This window comes from Plectrocnemia conspersa, unplaced genomic scaffold (assembly GCF_051122295.1).
Source record: "Plectrocnemia conspersa isolate PC_06_02 unplaced genomic scaffold, ASM5112229v1 ptg000013l, whole genome shotgun sequence".
Classification (NCBI taxonomy): Eukaryota; Metazoa; Arthropoda; class Insecta; order Trichoptera; family Polycentropodidae; genus Plectrocnemia; species Plectrocnemia conspersa.
In genome coordinates, this window is record NW_028277177.1 from 6400038 (window position 1) to 6422003 (window position 21966).

The following is a 21966-nucleotide window of genomic DNA, read 5'->3' on the forward strand; positions in this document are numbered from 1 at the left end:
AATCATATAAAATTATCTAATAAAGTAAAGAAACTGGGTTTCAATATTACTTATCGATTAACTTGGCTGATTAGATTTTTAAAAAGTAGTGTATGTTAATATTATTATAAATTATTGATATTACCAATTTTAAGGTTTATAAATAATCGCTTTCTTGGACCTTAAAAATTTTAGTGATTATCAACTTTTAAAATTTAATCAAATTTCTGAAAAAAACTTTTTATAGAGTAAATATTTATTACTTATTATAAAATGTATAGACATACTTTTTAATGGTTGGATAAACTTTGTTATTATCATTTGCTTTATCACTAAAAAAAGTTTCAGTAATAGTAATTTGTTATTAGTATTATCTTATTTCATGCTAGAAAAGTAACTTTAATATAAATCATCTTTATGCTCAATTAACTTTTAATATTAACTTTGGTAATGAATTAATGGTCGGATAATTTTGATCTAAATATGTCTGTAAAATAAATATGTTCGTAAAAATTAGTGTGATAGGAAATATTATGGTCATACGTTCACTTTCAATTCCAATTTTGTGCACATGTTTAATTTATGGTTGATCGATAATCTCGGCACATAATGTATGTATACGTTATCTCATTTACAATCAGTTTAAATTGAACCGTTTTGCATATATCTGACTTTTATCTGAAGGTCTTTTTTGCATGCACGCGATACCTTAGCGAAATGTCGATCGTTTGATACAATTTATAGTTTGAAAATTATCCCCGAGAACTATGTAATAATATTTACATCAGACCTATTATATACAGATCTTTTAAAAGATCGACGGACGCTGTAAATCTATCGACTGTCTCTCTCCATGCAGACATAAGTCACGATTTGCCGGTCATTGCTTCGTTGTTTCTTTTAACGGCCTAGATCAGGTGGTCATTTAAAAAAAAAACAATTAGGATCATCGGTCAATGTGACATCATCGGTTAAATTTATTACGTGCGACAGGTAATGCCTCTTTTCTTTTGCGTTAATTATCTGCAAAGTTGGGCAACGAAAACAGGCAGAATCAGGTCCAGTTTCGGGTATAATAGAGCGTAAAAAATAAACCTTCAAAGAAATTGACTTTTTTTTAAAGAAGTGATTCATTAAAAGCTTGTAAGAATTAATGGAAAATAGTTTGAACCGTTTTGAACTGTTTCAATAGACAGCGAATGGTTCACACACATGGATATTGCCCAATGCACAATTCAAGGATTGTTATTGACTTTTAAGTATTTTTTATATGTTCACCAGTGAACTCATTTATTCAACCAAAATATGTAATTGCGTTCATTAAAAAACATATTTTAATAACAATTTTATTACTCTAAATGTTAGTAAAAATCTACGTCTATTTAATAAAAAAAAAATCACCAATTATCTTGCGGAGGTTCACTGCAATCAAAAATTATAAAAATTATAAATATTTATTATTAAAATATATAATTTATATAATAACATACCCAGGTGTCGACCAGGCGCTCTGTTCCGAAATTACCGCGTTTTCCGAGGAATTTCTGTTGAAACCATAAATAAGACTCACTATATTATGTAATATTATCTTTTTAAGTTATATTTAGACTTACTGATGTGAAATTGTTCTTAATAAAAGTCCACTTTTACGTAAGCAGGCTCTTTTAAAAGAGCGTCTTAATTTGAGTGCCAATGGTGCCATTCCTATCCAGAGAAATAGTGATACACTTAAACCAAGCCAATATCCGTTCTGAAACATATATAAACGAGCATTAATTGTGCAAGTAGTTAATTTTTTTTCTATTTAACTATAAAAATATTCTTAAAAATAATAAAAAAATGGCACGTAGTGCTTATATTACTTCTAGTATTATTATTATAGTGTACATTTATTAGGGTTTTTGTATGTTTAACCCCACCTACACCCAACGACGCACAGTTTAATTTAATTGCATTGTTTTAAATGGCAAGTCGTATATATAATTGGTTTGTCACAAATGGTATTACTTACACGTATGATAAGTACACTCAACCAAATACAGGAATATATAAATTAATATTTGTGTATTTAATTGTTTTTTAATTTGTAAAAACTAAATGTATGTTTAAAATAGCAAACTGATTTAAATATTATTTAAATTCATGTTTGTAAGAAAAAATATTAATTTTATGAATGATTATAGTGGAATTAATTGCTAATTGTAAACTTTTACGCGTTAAAAGCGGCACAAGCCAATACCAGTATATACGACCCACAGAGAACTTTGTACGACTATTGTCATTATCTATAGTTTAAGTGTTAGTCATAAACTAAGAAATTACCTAAATGTATACAATTCAATAATTTATTCTTTATAAATTCTAAAAATATTTTTATTAATTATCAAAGAATTAAAAAATTATCATAGGGGTGCAAAATCACAAGTTCCCAGATTGCCGCATCGCATACTTAAACACAAAAACAAAAAAGGTTCTAACGAGAAAATAAATTTAAATATTAACAAATAAAGTAACACCCCCAAATTTATTCATTAGCCATTGTAGCGAAAAATGTGTGAGTAGGAAATCTCCCACAGGCTTGCTAAGTATATAAAGCAGATACATAACACCTAAATATACAATTCTATTCGGAATTCGCTTCCGCCAACACTGCATCAGAAACTTCCACCTAAACTCCCTCAACGTAATCGCATGAAAAGTAGTTAAAAACTATAAAAGCTGCGTCAATTATCGCCAGATACAAAGAATATTGACAAGCCAGCCGCTTCCCTCTCTACGTTACCTCTGGCATATACAAGTTTAATTACACAACAGCTATGCAGCTTTGTATCATCGTAAAAATTGTATCAAAAGGTAGATATAAGATCGACAGAATATGTTGCTGGAGAGATTGGGTCGTTTGCATTAACAAGTGCGCATTCCTCAGCGATTTCATTTGCACAAACTGAAAAAGTGCAGTATAAGTCTAATTGACAAAACAAATTTCTCTGTCGCTGAGAGTAAGCATAAAACGCATTTGTAATAATGAATCACATGCTCGCACAAGGTCGAGAAAATATAGCAAAATCCTGATGAATGTTACGATTTCTAGTTTTTACGATCCTGAAAATTGACACCAGGGTTATGCTATCTGTCCCTATCATCACAAACGTACAAATTAGCTGTTGTTATTTTAAATGGCTATTTGGAGCAGCATTAAAAATATATTTGCCACACAAAAAACAACGGATTTATTTCAATGGATGAAATTAAAAATTATTTTCAAGTAAACAACCACTGTTTAAATTTAGCCGTATAATTGGTATAGTAAATTAATGATATGCTAAGTTTCTAAATCAGACAGAAGATTAAGTTAAAACCTTGGAGGTTTAAGGTGCTTATTTTAAGTAACTTTTTGAGCGGAAGTTTTGTTGGAAATACGTGAAATCCTATATTAGTATTATAAGGTATATGCGACGTGGAAAGGGGAGGAGATCAACGTCTTTACTGTTTCTCTATTTCATACAAAATATTCTTGATTTATTTGTTTATTTTTAGGAAAATCACGTACACAAATTATTTTATAATTTGTGTTGGTAGAGATAGTTTCTGTTTTAGCGTTTTTATAACCTTGTATTGTACAACTAATTGTAACGCGACGATGATATGTGGTTAGTTTATATTAGTTCATTAATTTGAAGTTGCAAAATATTATTCAAATGTGTCAAAGCCTACGGTATTATGAACTTCTGTGCTTGTTTCCATAATTTACTCGCTGTAGTATTTTGCTTATTTTAGTAAAGAAAGTCTATTTCTTAAAAATAAATATCAACAGCCACGAAAAAGCAATGACATTTAAAATCAGCGTGTAACATTATTATAAAAAATGTTCCTATCGTATCGAGTTTTTTTTTATATATTCATAATGTCCATCTTACCAGCGAGTCTATGTAATGACGACACACCAACGTTCTTCCAGCATCAAACACATCCCAAATAGGCCTACAAAGTCCCACGTGCTTTTCCACCTGATCCAAAACATGTCCGCGATATTGTTCCAAATAGCCAGTGAGTCTCTTGACATAGTCTTGCGTCTTCTAATAAACAAGCCAATACCAACAATGTAATTCAATTCGTGTTGCTTACGTAACATCACCCAACCTTTTCTGCAATCACGCCCCCTTGATTGTCTATATAATACTGTATGGTCTTCAGATGACTCAGAGACTGATTCATCTGTCGCTGGAAAGGTTGAAGCTGCAGTTCAAGCTCAGTCAGTTTATATACAAGTTCCGTTCTCAATTGTTCCAGAGGCTGAATGTTGTTTATGACGACCCTTCTCGTTCTAGAAGCTAAAAAAAGATTAACAGTAATGATTTATTAGTAATAGCCCGTTTCGCCGTGGCATTACCTAAGGTCTCTATCCGAGACGAAGTAGAAAGGTCGCTGTTTTGATTCGCTATACTCTCCAGCTGGTCAGCCAGGGACGTGAGATCTTTACCGGTAATTGGTCCGTTTAATTGCATCCTGCGAGTAATGAGTTTAGACGTTAGATGAAGCACTCAGCGAGTCGATTAGTAATTTCAAATAGCAATATCTAAACCTATAATCGGTGATATTGACGCTGGTCTGACTCATAATATCATTTAGTGAAGTTTGGACGTTGGGAGTAGCCAGGTTGAGCGAAAAGTTACGATTTTTCAGCTTGTCTTTTGCAGACTCTAATCTGGACCAATTGAAATAAGCTGTCTCAGCATTCAAGTTCAAAACGTTGCTCAAATGAAACACAGGATAAGCTGGTCGATTTTCTTTGCACTCCCTATATATAAAATCAAATATTTTTTTTGTTATGGATAGGTTTAATATATTTATTTAACTGATACTTATATTAAAAATATTCTGATAAATTGTAGATGCTAAAATTATTTATCGATTTATAAGTATAATATAAACAAATAGATTTAAATGATACGTACCTTAAAATGTTTCTGAATGACTGATCTATGTGTATATCATCCAAGTCGCTTAAAATTTGTTTAAATAATCCATTATTTTCTTTGTATAACATACCGGGATTGTCAATAAGTTTTCCTAAAATGTTGAAATCTGGTTCTTCATATAAAGGCCTACACAAAAATACCTAAAAGTCAAAGAAAGTGGAATTATGTTTTGTGTGCAATATAAATATGCCATAAGCTTTAGTAACATTTAATACCTCTCCGTGTCCACCCACAGCGAATATAACAATGACCAAAAACCACATAGGTATTGCCAATAAACACATTATTATAACTGACCTGTAAAAACAGTAAAATAATAATGTAATAAATTAATTTGAATATTAAATTCTGAACCTACGATTTTAATAAGCAACTGCTGTAAGATTCTGCACCGCAGCATCCAAAAAATAAAGCGATTGAGATCAATACGATAACGATCGACATCAATATTATAGCAACTAAAAAAATAAAATATATAATACATGAAAATATGTAATATTTTCCCAATATAAAAATCACCGACTTAAAAAGAAAAACCAGCGCCAGAACTCAATGGCGTCGATTGTTCGTATCACTTGGTTGATATGTCTCGTAGTACTTGAGACAGCTGACGATAGATGTCTCACGACTTTCGCTAACGATCTCTCAGCTCGCAGCATCTCTGCTCTTTTATCCAACAGAGCTTCTCTGACATCTATCGAAGTTGTATACAAATATATTAAATAATATTAAATTATATTTTGCTTTTTCAAAAGAGGTAATATTAATATGTTTTAAGATTGGTATTTTTAAGTATTGAATATATAGTCACGTTCCGTTATGCGAACGGTATGTATGATAGATGACTTTAAAAAGAGAGAAAAAGGTCAGGTCAAGCAAATGGGGTCACAGGAACGTTGACATGCCGGCTGGTGGTTATGAGAGTGAATTTATGTATGAAAGATAATGGAGGGAAAATATTTAATGGTGTTTGAAATAGTGCTAAAATATTTTTTTCAGAGATACAATACGTTTTATATTATATGTAATATACATAAAAAAATATGCTTCGGGTTTTTACAACGTACTTTATAATCCGTTTTTCCGTTTATCATAAATCTTGCGAAATGTTTTTGTCATTGACCATTTATATTATTTTACGTCGATTTTATTGATTTTCTTGTGGTGTATATATTCAGAAAGAAAATAATTAATATATAATTTAGATTGAACATTATTATTATTTTATTACTATGATGTTTAAATAGATTTTTATAATGTAAATTATAGATAAATTAATATATAGATACAGCAATAAAATAAAATATGTAAGATAAAAACTTTTGATTAATATTTTGACTAAATTAAAAGTTATGAAATATATATTCATAATTACACATAATTCATTTAAATTGAAAAATTATATTTCTCTCTAAAATCCTAATAAAATTCATTATTGAGCAAGAATGATTTCGAAAGATAGTAATTAAAAAAATGAGTAGTTAATTTATGCATCCATTTGGCTATTATCAATGTTATAAATAACTTAATGATATTATTTAAATTAAACTAACCGTTAATGATGGCTTTACTTTGATTAGCAACGGCTTTCGGTATATCGTTGAACTGCAGTCTGCCGAATTCAGTGGCATTGCTTAAATTCTGGGCGCCCAAGGCTCCAATCAAAGGTCCCAGACGCTGCTCGGATACCTGAAAAGCATACACAAGAAATGAATTTAAGTTAAAGTCGTTGACCGACTTGTCTGCATGCTAATAAGCTGCGGCTTAAGATATACGAAGCCAAGAAAATGTAGTCTTAACCCTAGCGGCACTTGGTTCAATTTACCCCTCATAGGTTATTAGACGGAGCGCGGCGACGGGTTTTACGTAGTGCTTCGGCGCTACGATGCCGTAGATATTGTAGAAAGCAGATGAGATTAGTGTGAACGAAGGCTTTAGGCCCTTACGTAATGTAATTGCAAGTGAATTTGTTGTCTATATTGTCGGGAAGCGTTTTAGTACGACGCTTAGCGAGCGCTATGCAAAAATTAGCGGAGCTATTTAAGTTTCTGATTATTTTGAGTGGATGCAATTCTCTTATTCATCCTTAAAATTTCGTTATGTTTAAAGACGTTGCTTGTAAACTTATTATATAGTTTTCGAATGAAGCTATCGTTATTGAGTTGGCAAGTGAATTCATTGAAAATTAGTATAAACGTGAAGACTTAATCTTATAATATTATTTTAATTCATGAAAGAATAAAAATATATTTTAGGCTAATAATTGCAATATTTTACAGATTTTAATTAATTACTCATGCTACACTTTTAGATAGATTTTAGGGTTGATATTTATTCCGCTGTCCCGTAACATATCTAGCATATGTGTTTAGATGTACTGTTAAATTCTGAATGATTCGGAAAAAGTTTTACCGATTCTTTTAAAACGGATATAAGATACATAGAATGTATAAATTGTGTAGTCGTGTTATTTCATTAACTTAAGCTGACAATGAACAAGTCTTAGACAACAACATACATTAAAACATTATTATTTACGTAAGGTTATCCAAAAAATGATTAGAAGTGTACATTAAAAACTTTTGGGTTTTTACACAACGATTATACACCCTTCACTACTAATTTTTGGCCAAAAACGACAACATTGTGAGGACGCAAATATTATATTTGTAAAAAATTTGCACTTGCAGCTATTTATCGTTAAAATAATACAGAAAATAATAATGTTTTGCAATTAAATAGGATATTGAGAATTTTAGCAATTTTTTTTCTGCAGATTAAAAAAAAAACCGGCATAAGTTAATTATATCTAATAGAAACTACTTTAAATACTACAATATCAATATTAAAGAATAAATAAATACTTAATAATAATTTAAATCTTTACACCTTCCATATATATTTTATATAATATTATATATACATGTTTTTTTGATTTCTGTAGCTTTAATAATTTTGCAATTGTGCCAAAACAATGTTTTAAAACAATTTATATTTGCTAAAACTTAACCGAACTCAAATTCAGATATTTGCTTTCTCATACAATTTTAATATATTTGTCAATATTAATTTCGGTGTTGATTATCCTTCCGAGAATCCTTTATTGCTTTCCATCTGGGTAGGTTTCCTATATACAATAGGTATATACTTTGTGGCAAAAAAACACGCTTACACACACACACAATTAATATTTACTTGAGCTTCAATCACAAATTATTAGTATTAATTATAAATTTAATTTAAATCAAGGGTTGTCAATTCGTGGCAAAAACCGTCGTAAAATAAAATATTTAATCATCTCGGCTCGTTGTAAATTTTTTTTGGTTACACAGAAAACATACGAAATATTCCCCTACACTGCTAAGTGACTCTTCATTTTTTATTAATGTTGAAAAGCAAAATAGAACACGACCATTGATTTGTAAAAAATATCTTGATGGCATTCAAAAATATTTTGGCATTTTAATCTGACTCTATTAAACTTAAAAGATTTTCTAGAAACGATTTACTTTTTATTTAAAAAAATTGTGCTCCTAAATATACTCCATTGATGTGTCTTTAAGCGTTCATCAACATGACCGTTAAGAGGTATTGAAATGGACCATAGGAAAAACTTCTGACGCGTTAAAAGCACCATAAACTTATCCATTTGTTTTTACAAAACAATTTTTGTTATGTATACCATGTGTAACAATGAGAGGGTTGCTCAAATGTATAACAACGGCTGTTATAAGATTCTGCACGTGTTTTTGTGTATGTATATTACCCATGGACAGCAAATCAGGTTTCCAAAAAAATTCCTCCCAGAGGCAAAATTCCCTTTAGGAGAAATGTTTTTTGCCTCCTCTGTCTAAATTGATATATTGTTTATTGATCATCGTGACACATTTTGGTAACCTGCTAAGTCACGATGGTCTAAATTTAATTTAAATAAATAAATAAAAAGTGCAGTAAGAAAATAGACGGGTGATAACAATTTCAATAACACGTCCAAACCTTCATAATTGCCCGTTGCGGCGAAAAAAAAACTTGTAAATAAACAAATAAACAGCGTCAAACTTACACTTCTATCCGGAGCTCGCTTCCGTTAAAACATTTAAAACTTCATTTGGACACACGGAAGTTTATCGATATTTTAAACCAAGTAGGGAAACGTCAAGTATTATAGACAAAAAAGATCGGAAACACATCTGCTTCCCTCTTCACGTCAACCAGGTTCAGTTTCAATATCCAGAATTTAAACAAGGCTACGAGGACTTATATATAACAATGCACATAAAAACTATACTTGAACGTGACTCAAAACTGTTGCATAATAATCATTCAATTATTATTATGCAACAGTTATTATTATAAATTATTTTTGAAAGGATTAATGCGTTTTAGGCTTGAAATATTTTATTATGTACCTTTTAAAGTGTCTCTTAAATATTGTTCCTAAAACATTTTCAAAAAGCTACCGCGTTATTTTGTGTATAATATATGTATTTTTCACATACATATGCATAGTATACACATATATACAGGGCCGCTTAATGAATCCGGGCATTTTATATATTTTTTAATGTCGTAATATAATTTCTTGAGTAAATATTAATAGGTACGAGTTAAAAAACAGACTTATTTAAAACGATGTAAGCATTAAAACATATGTAGAATTTAATAAATATATCTATTTGTGTAGAATTATGTACAGATATTTATAATATTAGTAATAAACATTAAAAAAAAAATTTGTTTTTTTAAATATATCCTTAATAAGAGTTGGGCATCTAAAACAGAACGGGCCCCAGGAATTTGTCCCCTCTCCCTCCATATTGGCAGACCTGCATACATATACACATACATATGTACATACATACATATAACACCCACGTAGAAAGTTAGAGGTTTAATTATTAAGCTCTACCCAATTCTTTGGCCCTTCGTTTGGGCACTGTACGAAATCGCCAAATTCGCTGTTCTCCTATCGTCTCAGGGACAATTTATTGGTTCGACTTACAGCTCATTGCGTGTTGTATTCGCAATGGGCCCTCGAAAACGAAAGGATTGCTCAATGTAGCGGCAGAGAAGCGGCGCGCGTGCCGCCAGTTTGTTACTACTGTTTTAGGGGGCAAACCGGTGTAAAATTGCGACGCGTAAACCTCAAAAGCCTAACTGCGGGGAATAATGGAAATGTTAGTCACGTAGGAGGACGAGGGTGAAAAAACGATAGATTTAGCAATGCAAACAGTGACGCAGGGTGCAAATGTTATAAACAAAAAATATAGTATCACTATTATTTAGGACCTTATGTGACACTTTAATAAAAAATAAATTGAAATTGAAATTGTAATATAGTAATTAACTTTTTAACTTTACAATTTATGTAAAAATAACAATCAATATTTTTTGGTTTTAAATATTGATCACAAAAATAGATTTTTTTTTGCACAATTATAGTCAATGCTATAGGTAAAATAAAAAAAATGTTTGTTATATTGGAAAAATTGTGTCATTGTCCACTACTTTGTAATTGTTTATCTTAATATCTTATTATTTATAATATATACTACGACAATAAAAATTAAGAAAAGAAAAACATGTATCAACTAATGAGTATAATTCGTTTGGAAAACGTACTCGTATTTCAATACACATATATCAAAGTCTTTGAGAGTAATATTGACTTTTTCGATATGTTTGTATATCATCGCTGAAATAGTGATTTGGTGTAAAGCTTTTTGAAATTCAAAATGACTTGCTGATCAATGGGCTGGATAATGAACTCGAATTCTTCCAGTAAGTCATTCTTAAGGTCTGAAAAGTGAGCAGAAAAATTATCCATAACCATGACTTAGAAGGCAAATTATTTTCCATAAGGTATATTTTTATTTATTTTCCATAAAAAACCGTCAACTATGGGAGAAAATTACGCAATATGCACTGATTTTTTTGCAAGAGATTGAGATTTAATAAAATAAAATCCAGTATTTCGAAACACTCCTAAAGTAAGTTATTTACAATCCAAGGTTTTACTGCATGTGTCTTTCTTAAATATTATATATTTTATGTCACTATTAAAGCACAAATTAGTTCTAGAATTTGCCAATATATTTATGAATTTAATTTATATGTATATTTATATACAGCTTAACAAAAAAAAATATAATTCACCCACACCCATTTAAAATTTGATTAATACAATAAAAGCTAAGTAAAAAACTACCATTCCACCGTTAAAATAAACGCTTGGGTATTTTAATTAAATTATTAAAAATTGTATTTATTTTAATTATAATTTATTACAATGTTTTATTAAAATAATAATTCTAGATAATTACACACCCGCTGAAATAAAAAAAACGGTCTTAGCAACAAGGTACGTGATTTTTACAAAAGCTTATATTTTTATTGGATTAATATTTTGTAGTATGATATAATATGTTGCCATGCAGATGGATGGACGGAAAAATTATGTAATAATTATGTATAGGATAAATTAAAATATACTACCTAATAATTTATTTTATACTGATCTTTTTATGCGGCAGCATATAAGTAAGTTTGAATTCATATAAGGATTGATTTAACTAACAAAGGTAAGACGTGCTACGGTAAGATATAAATTATATAATATTGAATTGTGTATGCTAAAGGCAATGTCACTGTTACAATACAAACATAGTATATAATCTTGTATAAATGATAATATATGAATATACATCGAAGTCTGCATAGTAAAATCTTACTAACCTAACTTACTTTATTCAATAATAATATTGTATTAAGCATTCAGTTAATGTTTAAATGATTACTAAAAGCTATTTTTTATATTATTAATAAATGTTAAAGGACTCTCCGAGTAAATTTTAGTAAATTATATTTCGACTTTCATTCAGGGTTGTATTAAATTTTAATACCAAATCATAAATTATATTTATATTTTCTTTAATGGTAGCAGATCTTAACTTTCAACTGCGATTATCTTAAATGCTTTTTTAATTTTCACACTATAAAGACAAGTGTTCCTTAAGTGTGTACTATATCTATATGTTATTGTTTTGTGATACAAATTCATATAAAAAGGGTATATATGTATATATTTATACGTTGAAATCTGTACAATTATGCTTTATATGATGTTCTTAAAAAAGTTGATAATAATTTTACTTCATATTCTTTTAAATTCACTAACTGACGGAGTAACGTAAAACTTTGCAGAGACATTTATGAAATTTCACATATGAAGATAAAAAATATGTATCTAGTACTTCGTACAATTTAATTTTCAATATCCTCTTGTATGTAAAACTTCTATTTTAGTAAAAAATATTATTGAATTTGTAGATATTTAAATGTAAATAACTATGGTTGAAGTTGCGGTCCCAAAGGGTTGGTAGCCAAGGGGTAACGGCTCAATGAACGACAGAATTTTATTTATATAAATAAAACTTTTAATGAAAAACCACATATAATTTATTTCTGTGTGGCAAAATATAACACAGCGTTTTAATAAAATTCATTATTAGCCTTTGAGACCCTAGAACGACATTTTAATAAAATAAACTAGCTAGTTTTAAGAAAAATAGTAAAATTTATCGCTGGTTGTGACAAAAGTATTTCGCTTTGGGATAAAATAAACTTTGAAATTATTAACCATTAAAATTATTTATTTTTAAAATTAAACTCGACTAATATATTGACCAAATAATAAAAATAATGTAGTATTATGAAAAAAATCACGTATTATAATAATTTTTTCATATTTTAAATTAAAGTAGAGAATGAGAATTTTCATTATTCGTTGCAAGGTTTGGAATTATATATTACATAAAAAAATATAAATAATACCATTTCGAATTTGATAACCAGATCCAAGCCATTCGTATCGATTGTGTCGCAAAGAGGTCTGTCAGCCTTAGCACAATTATCTCTTGCAGCATCCAATTGTCTTCTTAATTCCCTCAATCTTTCCTTGGCCGACATTGCCATGGATACCGCTCTAGAACCATCACTCCCCAGTGCCAAGACTTTCGTACTGATTTCTGCACTAACTGAAATAAAACATAATATAAACACAATTTTATTTTAAAAGGTTTCTAAAAAAGAAATCAAAATTTCGGCGTTTTTGCAGACAATCTCGTTTTCGTCACGCCCCTGAAAAAGACGCGCCGAATAAAGCCAAGTTCGCCAAACTTTCTTGATGACTTTATAATACAATTTGGACTGCGAACAAAACTTGAAAATAGCTGGCGGAGGACCGAGCAACGTCGTAGCTCGAAAAACGAATGGATATGAATTTATTATTAGTAATTAAACGAGACGCTTTATCAAACATAATAGAGTTGTACGTACGAGCATGGTATTTCAGCTGGTTATAAAACTTTTGTTAATTTAAAGTTGTTGTGATATTGTTAAATGAACGTTTTTTGCTGTACTGTGAATTGTTAATGTAATTAAACAATATAAATTTCACAATAACCTATACAAAAATATTTTAATTTTATTTAATTTTAAATTAGAAGAATACACAATCATTAAAATATTAAATTGATTATTAGTATCTTTAGAACATATCTTATTTATTTTTATTTTTTAAGAAACATATTTTGATGTACTTTCAAAAGTATTCGTTGTAAAAAGGAATATTAGTTTTAGTTCAATATAAATGATAAACATACCTGCAGCAATATCAGCAAGAGCATCAAAAGCAACATCGATTCCAGTTTCGACAGCAATGGCTTTTTGAATTGGTTCACCAAGTAAAAAGTCAACACCTAAAATGCCACAATATTAAAATAAATTAATAGAAAAAATATTTATATATAATATTATTTCTTGAAATAATACTATAATATTAATTAAATTAATTTACGATCAAGGTCTTGGTCGGCAGCTGCTATAGTCTGATCAGCTGAATCTAAAAGCACGTGAACCAGATCTCTATGAGTGGCATGGATGTAGGCAGATAGATCACGACCCGCGGCCCTCAGACCGTTTCCAGTTAATCCTGCTCCATTGTTAGCAAACTCGTTACCAATTACCATTACGCCGATTCCGAAACTGTGCAGAATTAAAATATTATTTTAAATATTTTAAATAAAAATATATAATTTAGGATGAATCGAAAATAAATTTATTAAAATAACCGTAAATATTTTTCAGAATAAAAAAATAATAGTAATTTATTTTTGTCTGATTAAATCAGTTTTCACTATTTTTAACGTGTTCAGTAATGCTCATTTATAATTTTTAAGTTAAGATTTGTACACTTACTCTTCACTGTGTAGAAAATACCTTAACAATTGACTAAAAATAATTAACAATCAAACGAAGGTGTTTTGCCAAACAACAACACAAAGTCATTTATGACACTATTAAAAAAAATAGCATTAATTACTGTGGTCGATATATACTAAATTAAGTACTTTTAGTAATTTATTAGTTATGAAACACACGGCTAGAAAAAATACTCATTGCTAAGGGACCACAATGGCTTCGCTTATAAAAGTTGACCCGGAAGTCTCTTGTTTCGTTGAGGGGCTGTACATTATTAGGCGAAGTTTAACAATATAGTTTTCAATTTTAATTGTTCTCCTCACATATTCGCCCAAGGAAGTTATTGATATTTGCTTAAAAACATAAACATTTTTTAATTAAATAAAAATGTTCCTAAATTAAATTATTGTAATTGTCAGAAAAAAAGAAAATGGAATCAACATAAGTTTTTTTTAATTATCACGAACTTCTTACATTTTATCTATTAACGATGTAAATATATTTTCCTAAAAACGATATCAATGCAATCAATTTACCGATTTTATAAATCCAATCTAAACATTAAATCTTAATTATCTTTAAAACATAAATAATTAGTACATGTCAACTGCAATATCATAAATAAACAAAAAAAAAACTAGCAGTAGTGGCAAATATTTATTTTTGAGTTTGCGAATCTGATTAAGATTCAGCGGTTCATTTTTGTGAATTTGACATACATATATTTAATAATTAAAAAAACATTTCTGAGAGTAAATGGTAATAAAAGGGAAAGTAGAATGTAATATAAGTTTTTTTAGTAAAAAAAATTCAAAAAAGGTATTTAAGATACCTTTACAAAAGGACATTTGGTTATTATCCGTTCTTATATCCCAGCGCCTTTCTTTTAGGAGCGTTGGGATATGATTCGCTGAATTCTCGCAGAAAGCTGTATGTCGCTAAGCATTTTTTCAAACTACTAAAAGGTGCTGTCGACAATCCAGCTATTCTCGAGGAATTCCAGTTTTGGGTTCCGGAACATTTTCGAGAATCACGATCGAGACCTCTTTTGATGGCAGTTAGGGCTAGGACATCCGCACTTGCCGACTCGCCTATGGCTGTGGCCATACGGCTCCTTAATACGCTGGCATTGAAAATTGATTTATTTAATGTTAGCTACGAGGATCTGATCCGGTTTATATCTTTTAATTTTAATATTTTATAATTTTTTTTGTTATGTTTAAGTATTGTTATATTTATTCATATATATACGTTTTTTTATGTTTTATAAATTTATAATTTGCTTTCGACCATCGTGGCGCATTGGGGTAACCTGTTAGGCCACGATGGTCTTAATTTAATCGAAAAAATAAATAAATAATAAATTTAAAATGATTTAAATACTGACAATACTAATTGATTTTTAAGCATCTTTTAATAAATTAATTAAATTGTGTCCTATAGATTTTCTCAGAAATTATATTTTGCACGAAGTTGGAGTAATGACCAAAAGTATATTAACAAACCTTAGACTTGCCAAAAAACATGCATTTTATTTGAAAAAATACACGTATTTTATATAATGGTGACATTGTTTTTATTAGCGTTTATAAATAAATTATTGTCGCTTAACAAAGAATTTATATCGCTATAAGAAAATTAAAAAGAGTCTGATTTCACTCTTAATCGCCTACATTGGCTGAAAGGGTTTTTAAATTTATTATATAAGCCATAAAACTGCTACACTATATCACATACTTTCGCCATTTCATCTAAAACTAATACTTTTGACTTAAAATAAACGCAAAATTAAATGAAGCTACGCCGAATCGACCGAGACGACTCTTAAAATACTTAGGAAAGCAACTGATTCCTTTGATTGTCCGACAAGATCAAGCTAAGCAGCCAATTAAATACTAAGAACTCAACTCAATTAAATAATAACGACTCGAGAACTTTGTTTTATTTTTACACAAGAAAAAGCAACTCGAGTAACTACTTTACTTACTCATTTCAAGTATCAAAGACTACGATAAAAACAAACTAAATATGAATAGATGTAGAACATGCACATATTTTAATGCTTTTATTCATTTGCTAAGGTTAGGATAAAATTATAGTTTTTCTTTCTGTATATTTTAGTTTATTCGTCTAACTTTATTATATTCATTATTTTAATAAAATATTACATATTGTGAAAATAAAAATGGCTATAAGTTGGCTACTTCTTTACAAGCTGGCTCTTGATAATAATAACGCCGCAAATCGTTATGGAATAAACATTATATATTACTAATTATTGTGAAAAAGTCATGATCATATTTAAATCAATTTTGTAGCAACATTTGTGTCTATTTTTTTATTAAAAATATTGCTAAATATGTACATGGTTTGCATAAGTTACAAGTTTTATGTTGATATTATGTATGTAAACCGATCTGTGTTCATCACAAAGTGGCTACTATATTCGATATAATAACATCATGAGTTTATCGAAAAGGGAAGTAAGAAGAGTATCGAGAACCCGTTCCTAATATTTATAGATAAAAATCGGTTTCCATGTTACTCACACGGAGATCAATAGCAACATTTGCATCAGCACCATTAGGATTCTGCGTTCGCAGGCGTCTCCACAGTCCTCCTCCTCCATGGCTCCAGGACTTGGGGTGTCTTGATCGAATTTCGACCTCTTCTTCCCGAACAACATCAGCACAGATACGCAGAATCCGTACGCTGGAACTGCTAAAGACGCCATCAGACCCAATATTATGGCGATGATGAAACCCACTTCGACGCGTATCGACTGGAATGCGTGTGCGTGTTTATTACGCGGAATAGCTCGTATTTACATACACAACATATAGTACACAATACACGTAAGATTGGGGTTAGTTAATTAAAAAGTGTGCACAAAGCGAGGTTCTAGTCAAAAATATAAAATAACGTTTAAGCGGATGTAGAAAAATAAACACAAAAATAATATTAATACAGCGAAAAATGTATAAGAGATTCGCTGAATTAATTATTTTGATTATTGGCTTTTGAGCTTTTTAATAATGTTGTGTATTAAAAAGCTTTCGCTAATTAATATGTTTTTAATTTCGTTTCGCATTCTACTTGAACTTTCTTATTTTTTTTGTATACGTTCATATACGTAATCAATAATTTGGTACTGAATTCCGGTATTAGTAAGCATAATCCTGAAAATTTCATTGTACATATTCTTTGTACAAGTTTTTACAGTTTAATACACCTGCACTTGTCACGTGCGAGTTCACCAAATGCTCGCTTGTTATATATAACAATTATTTATCATATTATAATATTTTTTTTAACATTACAAATTCATAAACCTAGCAAAAAATAAATAAAATAAAATTATAATAAATCTGTGAAAATTGGCAAAATAAATACATTATGATTTGGAAAAAATACAAAGAACTTTAGGTGCGGCTCCTAATATTTTCAGGTAAGTAACTAGGACTCTTGTTGCAAAAAGTCTGGCCACCCATGTTTTAGATTGTTAAATAAGATGAGCCAAAATAAAAATATCCACCTCAAATACAAAGACTGATTTAAAATAAGGGCTTAGTGAATTTTTTTATCAAAGCGATAGTAAAAAATTATGTATATTTAAAAATGTGTTAGTGGCACTGAGATTGCACGCTTTAAAAACATATTAATAAAAAAAACACCTTATAAAATTCACAGTTAATAAAAATCACATGTCTTGGATTACCAGACATTGAAGTATTTCTATAGGCGCTAGTAATGCTTAAGGCTAAGGTCTGTCATGTTACAAAATAAATATTAAAATGAATTCATTATATAAAATTATTTTAATACAAATATTTACTTAAGATACTAAATTTATTTAATAAAATATTTTTATTAATAATATTAAATATGCAATGGTACTTTTTAGCGTTCAACCTTTCACGAACACAACATTTTACTAAGAAATACACAATATTGCATGTATTATACAACAAAGCTTTGTGCAAGAATGTCTGTTTAAAAGCGTAATGAAACCTGCAGAATGAGTTGTGGCACTGACACAGTATTCCATAAGACATCTCTTAGAAGTTCTGTAATTTAAAAATAAACACATATATTTACTGTCATATGCATATGTCCTTCATAAACTTTCACAAAATATTATAAAAAAAACCCGACTTAGTAAAGCCAATCGGGTGTCCACTTTTTTAATCTCACCGGTGGGAAAATTGAACGGGTGCAGAAAGCCAAAGAACCCGGATAAAAATCTGAAGATGAATGTCCCCTCGGAGATTTTTAGCGAGGGAACAATGTACTTCTCTCGAGGCGGTCCAGCTCCGAATCTGATTGTCGAATCTTTCGATCTCTGCCTGCCTTTCCAAGCGTAAGATTTTTCGTCTTTCTCACCCACCTCCTCTTCTTTGTCCGGCGAATATTTGACGTCTTCCGTTTGTGTTGTTTCAAAACGCTCATTAGATATGTGCATTTTGTTATTGTTTACCTTCCTCTCCAATAACTCAAAATTAACGCTTGTTGTCGTTTCTCCTTCTGCCTCTTTGTAATCATAATTTAGTTTTAATCTCTCCTTCACCGCTCTTCTCGCTTTGTCATTGCTGTGTATATGGGATATGGCTTTACCATGTTGCAAAAACTTGTCTGATTCTAAACCAATAACTTTCCTGTATAAACTCGCATCTTTTTCTTTCAACTCCATGTCCTTGCCCTCGTGTCTCTCTATTGGCTCTTTTATATCGATTTTCATTTCTTCGCAATCGTCAGATACCAGCAAAGATGGAGGCTCATGCCATGGTGCTGTGCTATCAGAAGTAGCTTTGTTAGTAATGTCTTTCTCCAAATTTAGATTATCAATAAAAATTGAGTTTAGCAACGACTTTTTGCCTAATGCAAAATTATCATTGAATATTTGCAATCTGTTATTGTCCCCGTCTAAAATATTAAAATCAATAATTGTATCTGTTACTCTTTCAACGTCTTTGTAATCATAATTAAGATTTAATCTCTCATTAACAGCTCGCCTAGATTTGTCGTTGTTGTGTGATATTTCTTTAATTTGTTTTAAAAACTTGTCTGATTCTAAAGCTGTAACTTTTTTGTATAAACTCGAATCTTTTTCTTTGAGTTCCATGTCTTTGTCCTCGTGTCGCTCTAGTCGCTCTTTTATGTGATTTTTCATTTCTTCGCAATCGTTCGATACCAGTAAAGCTGGAGGGTCATGCCACGGCGTTGTGTTATCAATTAGAGTTTCAGAAGCCGCTCTATTGGAAACGACGTCTTTCTCAAAGTTAATATTTCCATTAAAAACTGAGCTTCCTTTTGTGATTTTTATTTTCTCGTCGCGTTGCAGCGCGCCATTTTTCATCGGGCTGCCAGCAGATGCCTTGGCCGTAATGTCTACTAATTGTCTTCCGAGAGAGTCCGCAGCGTGTCTCAAAAGGCTTCCATTACCGCCGGCTGAAACATTTTCAGCTTCCTCCGATAAAATACTGGCATTTATCTCTTGAAAATCTTCATGCGGCGGAAGCGCAGAATCGGCGCAGTGCGTGAACAATAAAAAAATGTTAAACAACCAAAACAAAGACATAACTCCTTATTTCAACTTTCGGGTCACACAGCTAGACGCTTCGCGTTTTTTATTGTAACATTTGCACTGGCTTCTCGCCACACTGGGGACCCGTTTTATGTCCTCTCTTCTATTGTGGAGCATTCGCGCGCGCCGCGGGACACCCACAATTTCTCATGTCTCGACCGGAAAGATAAATTTGTCCGAATTTAATTTTTTTAACAAATTTAATTGTCCGTGTTTAGAATAAAATATATAAAAAGGCAGCTCTCGGTCGATCGGTCTCACTTAGGACTGACAGCGTCGAACACTGGTCGTTGAATTGGCTTTCAGGTTTCACTACTTAGCTACGGAACGCTAGTTGGATTAGTAATTGAGCACGGGGTTATTATGTGTGTGTGTACATATGTACTCTCCCTATATGCGGGTGAAGGAACTGTATAAATCCGTTAATGTACTGGAAATGTATTATAACACATTAAACTTAAGGGAGATCATTGTTGTTTGTATTAGTTACATAATACAAAATACAACCGTCTCTCTAAGATCACGTTACATATACAGAATAATAAATTATTATATTTGTACAAAGGATATTCGATTCGATATACTATAAGCTATATGTTATATACAAAAAAAATTAAAGCATTCCAAAAACAAACATGTAAAATTATAATTTGGGTTGTTAAAAGCTAAAAGATGTTTCTTTATTCCACTCAAAAAACTCGACATTTTTTACTTAAAATAACTATCAAACGTATTCGATGGGAACTACATTGTTAAAAAAAAACTTTCTTTAAAGTCTGATTCCAATATTATAGAAGTTTTCATCTATTATATTGTATTTTCTGTCTAGTGTAATACTTAGGTATTCGTTGTTGTTTTTTGACATTGTTAAATGACATTGTTGAATTTCATTTTTAAATAAGTTCATTAGCAACATTAAATAATCTACAACGCATTTCTTCATCAGGAACGCCACTTTGATTTTTTTACCATGGTGTATATAAAGGATGAATTTGATATGTAGTCTTTCATATACAAAAAATAATAACGTGTTTATAATTAAACACAGTAATTTAAAACACTTTGCCAGTACAAAATTTAACAAGATTGAGGATTAATAAACTGACACGTCATGCAGACCCTACCAAAAATGCAGTGTTATGTGCCCTAACCGAAAATAAAATTTCTTTTAATTGAAATAACCTAACTTATTCACTTTCTAAATATCCTTTATTTATAGTATACTATTGATTATTATGTATATTAAATCATAATAATATAAAATTGTAATTACTTTGCGGTTTTTAAATACGCATAGGTTTCGCATCTTATATGGCTTCGCTTAAGCTATTCTACAAAGTATATTATGTTATAATAAAATCAAAACACATCAAATTTATCAAGTTCTTATTTCGGTTCAGTATTATTTTAATATAATTAAATTTTCTTTCATCGTTGAAGAGATTAAATTATATTAATTACAAAAGCGTAATTAAATTTCTTAATCTAGATTATCATGAGAGTTAATTAATTATTACAAATCTTGAATGAAATTATTATTTAAAAAAAATCTGACGTATTTGAGCAATATCATTATGACAACATTGGTAATTGTTCTATTTATTATACAATTTTATTATTTTTATTAAAATATATTTATATAATAATTTGGTACAAGTAAAATATATTTTTAACATTTGCTTTATATTAAAACTATTCAACTCAACTATAATATATTATTTAAAAGCGTTTACAATAATGTATTCGCTTAACTTTTTTTTAATTAAAATTTCTTCAGTGCACTATTTATTTTATTCTACAGTATGAATATTAAGTGTCATAAAATTTGTTAAATTCAAATAGAAAGTTATTCTACAAAAAGAGAAAACACAAAATATGCAAATTATAATAAGACATAAAGTAAGTATGTACTTTCTTTCGTATTACAAAAGAAAAATGAGGTACTAATAAGTTTGGTTCCAATTAATTTTTAAATTAAATATTATAATATTATATGATTAACACTTATATAAGGTACTGAAAACATATTTTATATTACTGTTTTTATAATTTCTTATACTATATTATATTGAAGTTAGGGCTAAGATTACATTACTATGTATTACTATATGCAACAAGACTAAGTTAACGTTACAAGAAGTTATATATAAAGTTCTTAATAGG

General features: G+C 29.7%; 1 protein-coding gene across 1 annotated transcript; it reads right to left on the reverse strand.

Annotated features, from left to right (window-relative positions):
* Positions 1-1311: 1311 nt before the first annotated feature.
* Positions 1312-19886, reverse strand: prom (prominin). Its single transcript, XM_088202021.1, has 18 exons — positions 18414-19886; positions 18231-18286; positions 16769-17001; positions 13816-14003; positions 13622-13717; positions 12792-12994; positions 6512-6647; positions 5482-5652; positions 5317-5416; positions 5174-5255; positions 4935-5098; positions 4562-4777; positions 4370-4485; positions 4120-4310; positions 3897-4055; positions 1593-1729; positions 1470-1523; positions 1312-1401 (listed from the first exon to the last, which is right to left on the reverse strand). The coding sequence occupies exons 1-18, from the start codon at positions 19795-19797 to the stop codon at positions 1377-1379; spliced, it is 3711 nt and encodes a 1236-aa protein (XP_088058147.1). The 5' UTR covers positions 19798-19886; the 3' UTR covers positions 1312-1376.
* Between the last annotated feature and the right edge of the window lie 2080 nt (positions 19887-21966).

Excerpts from the sequence above, each read along its gene's own strand:
- prom (XM_088202021.1), bottom strand. The coding sequence starts at position 19,797 with ATGTCTTTGTTTTGGTTGTTTAACATTTTTTTATTGTTCACGCACTGC. Across the intron at positions 18,287-18,413 it reads CCCGTTCAATTTTCCCACCG|AACTTCTAAGAGATGTCTTA; the intron begins GTGAGATTAAAA and ends TTTAAATTACAG. Across the intron at positions 14,004-16,768 it reads ATGTTGCTATTGATCTCCGT|TTTCGGAATCGGCGTAATGG; the intron begins GTGAGTAACATG and ends AATTCTGCACAG.